Here is an 8875-nt window from a genome sequence, read left to right as displayed (position 1 = left end):
AAGTTGAAAGCTTAATGGACTAAGCCACCAGGCACCCCAATTTTTCTTATGTAGTTAAACTTCCCCTGGACAGCTTCTTCAAAATGGAAATAAAATTTATAGCTAGACTGTATAACCAAATGAAATTGATTAGAATGCTAATTACTTTTCTCTCCTGAGCTGCTTTGTATGAAAGGTATTGGTATAAAGGGTACAGATTCCTTTAGCATATGAGGAATCATTCTGGTTTCATTAGTTTTCTTCTTAGCCCTGTTCTTAGTATATAGCAATAATTTTTAACATAACTCAATAAAAAATATTTAATGAAAATTTGTTATATCTAGCAGGTGCTCTCAGTTAAGTATAATGAATATAAGAAAAACACAATAATGTTTTGTATGGACTAAATATGAAAGACTGCTTTGCCATTGTCTTGTTAAAGGGAACAAGAATCAGTTATAGAGCAATCAAGGAAGTATATTTTCAAGGCAGGATTGGTGCATATAGTAAATGTTTCTGAAATTTGTAATGAGAAGTTCTGCCTCAATACAGCAGACTCAGGTTAATGATAAATGTGCTTCTCTTTCTTTCTTTCTTTCTTTCTTTCTTTCTTTCTTTCTTTCTTTCCTTCAATTGCTTTGGCTATTAGGTTAATATTGGTGCCACAATTCCTTGACTGTTATAATTTCCTAGCATTTATTTGGTAAAAAGAATAATTTAGAGAGGTGTTTCAGTGACTCCAATGGGAGCATAGCCATAAGACGTGAAGAAAGTCCCAACGTTGCCAATATTTGAAAACTCAAAAGGCTTATTTTCTAAAGTGTTATACAAATTGCTGCCCCATACCTTTTGCCACTCCCCAGTATTGGTCAGAAGAATAATTTTAATGCCTCCCAAGTGGATGAAGCTGATCTCATCCCATTTCTTCCTGGGAGATACAAACTTCTTATATATCCCCAGGTGAGTCTTGAAAAATATGTGCATGAGACCCAAAACTGAATTGTCATCATCAGTAACACACAACTGAATGGTCTCTGTAACGTAGTTAATTTTCTGGAAAATATTCAAAGACACAAAATGAACACAGCAATAAAACATGGTTTTCTACTCAACGTTTGCCTAGCCCCCTGGATGTGTGCATAGAATGGTATTTTCATAGTGCTTGCAAATGTCCCAGACTCCAGTGCGATGTAATCTCCTTCCATAAGCAGCAGTCCTGAGCAATCCTATCCACATTTAGCTGCTTCTGGTTGCTGCTAAATTGCTTGCCTTAACTTAATTCACAACGTCGTTTCACACACACCACAACACAGCGTATATGGAGTGAGAGTACTTGGAAAGACCAGTTTTCTCTTTGAATTGCCCTTGCCTCTAGACAAGGATGTTTTAAACTGCCCATTAGCTAATCCTCTGACCCTTTTCTTTTGGCACCTTGAGTTTGAGTTAGAGGGCACATTTTTACATCAAAATGGATACACCTCGGATAAAGCAAGCATTGATTGTTTAGTCGAGATGCCCTCCCCCGCCCCCCAAAGGCAGCAGAGAAGCAGCGAAGGCCACTTAGCAGTTAGCGCGCTCTCCAAAGCCCATAGCCCGGTGCAGGGCTGGTGGGGTTCCCTTCCTGGATCGTGAGACTCCAGGAGAAGGGGTGGCGGAGATGGAGAGTGGAGAGCAGGGTTTGTTCTGCTGGGGGATGTGGGAAGTAGGCGCTAGCCTGTTTCGCGGTTTTTTAAGCCCCTTGGCATGCCCTGACCTGATCAAGAGGGAGTCAACTGCTCTCTGGAATGTTCCGGGAGAAGGTGGGAGACTGCTTCCCAGAAGAGGCCTGTGGGTGCTGGAGGGCACCAGGGGGGTCACGCAGGGAGCTACAGGGAGAGCGCCGGGAGGGGCACGAGGAAAGCTGGGGGCCGAGGTGACCCGTGCGCGTGGGGGCTAAGGCGGGCGGGATGAGCTGGTAGGAGGCTGCGGGGGCGGCCCGTTGGGCCAGGGGACCCCTCCCCGGGCGGCTGCGGCGGCGGCGACCCGGCAGCGCAGGCTGCACCGCCCCGGCTGTCAAGCGAGCGCGGGGGGCGGGCTGGAGGAAGGGGTGGAGGTGCAAGGGGAGGAGGGCTGGCACCGGAGCGCCGCGGTGTCGGTGCAATAAAAATGCATCCCATGGAACTGCCCATGGAGAAGGACGGGACCGAGGCGAAGCAGCAAGAGGAGGTGGTAAAAGCGGCGCAGGACGGCCGGGAGGCAGCGGCAGCGGCGGCGGCAGCGGCGGCGGCGGCGGCGGCGGCGGCCGGGAAGTGAAAGGTCTCGCAAAGTTCAGCGGCTGCTGCGGGTGCTGAGCCCCGGGCTAGCGGCGGAGGAGCCCGAGGGACCGCTCCGCAGGGGCAGCGCGGCCAGGCCGGCTATGGTCCGGGGGCTCCCGTCGCCCCCGAGGTGCCCGGGCCCCTCCAGGCCGGTGTGCGAGGGTCACCCTACCGCCTGGCGCGGCCCCGGCCCGCGGCTCCCAGCCGCCGGCGCCCGCTGACCGAGCCTGGCGCCCCAGGAGGGGGAAGAAATAAAGAGCCCCAGTTCTTCCTGAGGACTGTTGGCGCTTCATCCCACAGCCGAGAGGGCTCAGCTCCCTCCCGCACCCGCCCGGCCTCGGTCCTCCCGGCTCCTCCCGGCCATGGGGAGCTGCGCGCGGCTGCTGCTGCTCTGGGGCTGCTCCGCGGTGGCCGCAGGTGGGTGGTGACGCTGCAGGGCCCCCACCCTCCTTCCCTCGCTCTTTCTGTTCCCCACCTCGGGACTCGGGGGTGCAGGGTAGTGCGGGCTGGGAGCGCCAAGCTCGGCTCCCGAGGATGAAATGAGTGGCCATGTTCCGCCTCTTTTCCCTGGGTCTCCACAGTTTAAAATACTATTGATTTTTTTGCAACTGCGATACACATGCCCTTGGCTAACCCGATATCCTGGGTACGCCCTGCCGGAGATACCACGGCCTTGGTTTCTTTCTCGGTTTGGGCTTGTAAAAAACTGCATTTCCACTTTGTGAGGGAACAAAGGACCAAGCTCGCCATCCCCCGGCACTTCATGGCCTGAGGAATGATGGGGAGGGATGGCCCAGCGACCCTGGGCGCGCGTGGGCCGCGTCCGCCCTCTGGGTGAGAGCTAACCCTGAGGTCCCTGGCCTCACGCTGGGCACTAGGGAACCAGGTAGGGACACCTGGGCGGGGTGTGTGCCCTTTCACAGTGGCAGTGGCTGGAACGCACTGAGACGCCGGGCTGGGGAGATACGTGGTGACCGCCCTGGGTTGAACGGAGCTGGCTGGCCGCCCCTGGGGAATTGGTACCCTGGCTGAGGCTCCGTGGGAGGTCGGAGGCGGGTCTGCTCCCAGTCTCGGTAACTGGATGACCTGCAGAGGCGTCGTCAGAGGCTCTTTCTCCTACTCCCATCCCGGCTTTCCTGGGCTGCCCTTGGCCACCGGTTCCTAGCGCGCCGTTTCTAAATTCGGGAGCCTCTTCCGTTCCTCTCCCTCCCCCGTACGGGTCACCTGGTTTCCAGTTAGGGGTTAGCGCAGCTCAGGGTGTGAGGAGGAAAGAAAGTGAGGGACTCTTCAGCCATCCAGTCTCTCAAACGTTTCTCATTCGCTCTAGAAAGGGGAGTGTGGGCTGGAGGGACCGACTGGTGGGTAGAGAGCATCGGCGCACTTGTACCTTCCCTAAGGCTTCTTCTCCTCTGCCCCCAGAGACGCTGGCACACAGTTAAAAAAAAAAAAAAAGTTTTAGAATCTTCACCCCAAATCAGTGTGACTCATAGGAGCATCCTTGCTATACTTGAATAGTCATTTCTTTAGGGATATCGAAGTATTTTTGTCCACCCAATATCTGGCTCCAATCTTTTCTGTACTTATTAGTTCCGAGGCGTTTAAAAGTATTCAATAATTCCCCGAGGAGCCATTAAAGGTCTAAGGTTTTACTTGAATTCTTAGGAGTACAGGAGTACGCCTGCACCCCTGCCTGCACTTAACACGTGCTCCCCCGACCACAAAGTGAACTTTATTGAACCTTTCCCTTTTCAAACCATGTTATGGCAAAAACATGCAAGCAATCAAGAGGTTGTAAATAAATATCACAAGGCAAGTGTTTCAAGTCAAAAATACTTGTACGGGCAGTATATGATTTTCCCCGAAATGCTTTACAGGTGAGTCATAGCACACTGTGTGTTTGGGTGATCCTGGCCACAAGCTACTGTTGCCCAGCTAATCAGAACAGTGGCAAGCAGAGTCTAGGCATAATGCACATTTGAATTTGACATTTAAAACATATGCCTAAGGAAGCCCTTTCCTTTGGTTGCAGAGGTTATGTGGGGCTGGTGGTTGTCAGTCAGCGTGTGAAATGTCTCTGTTTTAGTCTAAGCTGTCATTTGGCTTCTCCAACAGTACAGTGACAATAGCTCGGAGGTGCTCTCTCTTAAGCAGCAGAAACATTCAATTAGCCAGAATTTAGGGTTTAACGTCCTTTTCCTTCTTTCCTTCTCTGTTTTAACTTTTAAAATAGATGATTTTGCTTAAGGTAGTCATAATTAAAATGACAAACCCAAATTAAAGGATTAAAATATGTAGTCAGGATGTTAATAAGTGGATAATGTTTATCATTTTAAGTAATTTTGAAACATTAAAGTCTGTTGGACCTTTGTTTGGGTGGAAGCACATGTTTCTTTAAGAAGGTGTTTTAGTTCACAGATAATGTTTAAAGGTGCTGTTAGTGGCGACCAGACTGTACACATTCTCCTGTTAAGCAAACAGGCAACGACTATATAACCTGTCATAGGTTGCAGCACTCAAGAGGCAGAGAGCATGTCAAATAGGCCTTTCTGCCATTTGGCAGTTGAGAGAGGTTTTTCTTCCCTTAGTTACATTTACTAAATATTAAAAATAGATATTATGCATCTGAGCTTCAGTGATGTCTAGCTTTGCTACCCGAAGTGAGATCCCGTTGGATATGGATTAAGTATCTCCTATTGCTTTTCCTAGGGAATTGGCTCCCTCACATTTTTGGCTTAAAAATATAATAGGATTCTATATTTCCTCCTTAATGTCTTCTAATAAGCATGTTAGATAATGCTAAGGACTTAAATTATATTTGAAAGACTAAATTGGGTGATCTTAAACACACTATTGTTTTTTGGTATTATTTAAGTCATGGCTTCAAAACAAAGAAGTGTATTTCGAATATAGAGAACATTTAGAAAGCAAAGTACTTAAAAGGTTGAGGCCCATTTTTTCCCCCAGTGTTTCCATTTCTCTTCCCTTCGCCCTTTATCTGAAATGATTTTTCCCTTTTATGTGAATTTTATAACCAAACATGAAATGTGTGCACACACACATGCACACTCACATGCTTGTATGTATCAATCCAGAACCGTATCCATGCCCAAATTTGGTAGAATCTCCTCTTTACCAAAAGTCTTAAGCTCTTTGGGGGTAACTTGACTGTCGAAGACAGACTAGGGTGACAGAAGAGCTTTCCAGATGGGTTTGTCTTGAATAACATATGCTTTCCCTTCCCTAGGACTGAGTGGAGTAGCTGGAGTGAGTTCCCGCTGTGAAAAAGCCTGCAACCCTCGGATGGGAAATTTGGCTTTAGGGAGAAAACTCTGGGCAGACACCACCTGCGGTCAGAACGCCACTGAGCTGTACTGCTCCTACAGTGAGAACGCTGATCTGACTTGTCGGCAGCCCAAATGTGACAAATGCAATGCCGCCCAGCCTCACGTGGCTCACCTGCCAGCTGCCATGGCAGACTCATCCTTCAGGTTCCCTCGCACGTGGTGGCAGTCCGCTGAGGATGTGCACAGAGAAAAAATCCAGTTAGACCTGGAAGCCGAATTCTACTTCACTCATCTCATTATGGTGTTCAAGTCCCCCAGGCCAGCAGCCATGGTGCTGGACCGCTCCCAGGACTTTGGGAAGACGTGGAAGCCTTACAAGTACTTTGCAACGAACTGCTCGGCTACGTTTGGCTTGGAAGATGATGTTGTCAAGAAGGGAGCGATTTGCACTTCGAGATACTCCAATCCCTTTCCGTGCACTGGAGGAGAGGTAAGAGCACACGTTTAACTCTACACTGTAAGTAAGGTAGAAAAATGTTACCAGCCCACATTTTTTTTAAAGCATGAAGGTATACTTGTAGCAACATGAATGAAATTAGAATTTTTCATGAGCTTTATTTGTCATAAATTATTTCTCACCCTTAGATATGGACGTGTAGTCATTTTCAAGCAGGTTGGCCACTGGCTGGGTTTAAGGTGGAATTCTAAGGTTTTAATTTTTTTTAATTTGAAGAAAGCGTAGACACACAACATGCTCACTCGATCTTAGAGGTTTGAAAGGCTAATAATTTCTTCAGTTAGCGGGTCTACTTACTGTGCTTCCGAAGGGGCAAGAGTTACTGAGACTGCCTGTCCCTGGAGTCCACACATGCTGGTATCTTCCTGAAACTGTTAACATAAATAGGAAGTAAATAAAAATAAAGCCAAGCGAGAAAAAAAATCTGTTTGTCAGGATACTTTTGTATAACAAGAGTTTTATTGGTAAGATTACAAGAGTGTATAGTAAACAAATGAAGGTAGTTTCTTTTGAGATATAAAAGTTCTTTTTGGACTCAAAACCGTCTCAGTCTCATTTTGCAAAACAGCTTCCTTAGCTACTAGTCCAATTTCTGTATAGAATGTTTTCTCCTTTTTTCATATTTCCCCTTCCCTAAAGGGGAAACAAGTCTTTTTAATAAGATATACCTAGGAATATATGGATATACCTGGGAAGTTTCCCTCCCCCGTTCCCCAGAGCATTATGAAAACATTTAGAGAACACTAAGTTAAGTGAAAACAAATTAAGAGCATAAAATGCCTTCATGAGATCAAGAAATATTGATTCAGGGGCACCTGGATGGCTTATTCAGTTGAGCATCGACTCTTAACTCTTGATTTCAGTTCAGGGCATGGTCTGTCAGTTCCTGGGTTCTAGCCTCACATTGCACTCTGTGCTGACACTGCCGAGCTTGCTTAGGATTCTCCCTCTCCCTCTCTCCCTGCCCCTCCCCCCGCTTAATTAAAAAAAAAAAAAAAAACTAAAAAAAAAAACCCCGTGACGCTTCTTTTTTTTTAAAAAAAAAGAAAGAAATATTGATTCAGACTGGTGTCTGGCTGGTTCAGTAGGTAGCACTCACTCAGGGTCATGAGTTCAAGCCTCACATTGGGTGTAAAGTTTACTTAAAAACTAAAATTAAAATAAAATAAAATTTAATTTAATTTTTAAAATATTGATTCAGAAAAAAGAGAAGAGAGAATATAATCTTTATAATTCTGGTACATATCATGAACACACAGACTAAATAAGTGGTTCTCAACTAGGGGTGATTTTGCCACCACCCCCCCCCCCCACCAAGCCCCCTCCCAGGGGACATTTGGCAATGTCTGAAGACATTTTTGCTGCAGGGAGGGACACTTACTGGCATGTAGTGGGTGAAGGAAAGGGATGCTGCTACACCTCCTATAGTGCACAAGATAGCACCCCATTCCCACTCCTGACAAAGAATTCTTAGCCCAAAATGTTAATAGCACCAAGGCTGAGGAAGCCTGGACTGGGTGTGAGGCATATGTCCCATGCCTGTAGTACTAATGGCTACAAATACTAAGATAAGCTGCCTTCTAGCAGTCCTTTGTATTACTATTCACGGACTTCCCAGATGATTGCACTTAGTGAACATTTTTTGAGCCCCTACTATGTGCCAGGCACTGTAGTCAGTGCCAGTAATCCTGCCTTTGGTTTGGGGAAAGGGTTGCTTGTGAGGGGCCTAATGAAAAAGCAGGTTTGAGAATTTCTTCTTCCTACTACCATAGACACCTATGGACTTTTGCCTTATTATCCACCTCCTTCTTCTGTGTGCTCCCTGCAGACCAGGCCCCGTGCTACTGGCAGGGGAACCAAGTGGGATGTGGCACAAATAGCCTACAGACTGTGTTTCATTCTTCTTCTTGGTCTCTAAAGCTGGCTTCATATTGTAAACTCGTGTGCACCCTGTCATGATGGACATTTTTAAAGATACCAGACAGGAAAGAAACAGATAAGTTAGACTCATTGTTTTCTTATGTGGAGAACACTTTGTGTTGCAAACAAATGAATGGCTTTGGACGTGATCCACATGCTCATATCGGTTCCCTACATCTCAGTGCTACTGGGCCATGTGTACCTAGGAAGTAGCAAAAATACAGTTTCAGTAACCAGATGGCAGGCATGCTTGCTTAGCAAATATCACATTAACCGTATTATAATGGCCCAGCAATTACTTAGCGATGACTAAAGTAAAATTTATTTAACTTACAGTGGAAGCAAAATCTTCTTTAAAGCCAAACTACTTATTGTCATCAATGGTTATTACATCAAATTTCAAGCAGAGAGAGACTAAAATTTACGTTAGATATTTCACCTTTGATCTCCAGTTTTAGTCACCTTTATATCCAGTTAAAAATTGGGGGGTCGGGGCACTTGCGTGGCTCATTTGGTTAAGTGTCCAACCTTATTTCAGCTGAAGTCATGATCTCATGGTTCATGGGATCAAGCCGCACATGGGGCTCTGTGCTGACAGCTCAGATCCTGCTTGAGATTCTCTCTCCCTCTTTCTCTGTCCCTCCTTGGCATGCTCTCTCTTCCTCTCTCTCAAAATAAATAAATAAACATTAAAAAACTTCTTAAAGTTGTTTTTCATTGTAGCTGTTATTTTCAGCAGACTTATAATTCAATGGCAAGAAAAAAAATCAGGGACCATCTGGTTCCCTCTAGAGTGTTTTTGTATATATACTCTAAACCATCATAGAATTTCTTCCTTTCAGAGCACAGGTTTGGGAATGAATCTTTGCCTCCTGAGTTAG

General features: G+C 46.3%; 1 protein-coding gene across 2 annotated transcripts in view; it reads left to right on the top strand.

The window, feature by feature from the left end:
* Window positions 1-2583: 2583 nt before the first annotated feature.
* The window catches only part of NTN4 (netrin 4), a 124893-nt gene continuing 118601 nt past the window's right edge, over window positions 2584-8875 (top strand). For both annotated transcript variants that reach the window (XM_045467059.1, XM_045467058.1), the window contains exons 1-2: window positions 2584-2690; window positions 5518-6047. In XM_045467059.1, the coding sequence (XP_045323015.1) occupies window positions 2636-2690; window positions 5518-6047 (585 nt within the window). In that variant the 5' untranslated portion in view covers window positions 2584-2635. The remainder of the gene's footprint in view (window positions 2691-5517; window positions 6048-8875) is intronic.

This window comes from Leopardus geoffroyi, chromosome B4 (genome assembly GCF_018350155.1).
Source record: "Leopardus geoffroyi isolate Oge1 chromosome B4, O.geoffroyi_Oge1_pat1.0, whole genome shotgun sequence".
In the NCBI taxonomy this organism is placed as follows: Eukaryota; Metazoa; Chordata; class Mammalia; order Carnivora; family Felidae; genus Leopardus; species Leopardus geoffroyi.
The sequence above is the reverse complement of the archived record's forward strand: the minus strand, read 5'-3'. Positions and strand labels throughout refer to the sequence as shown.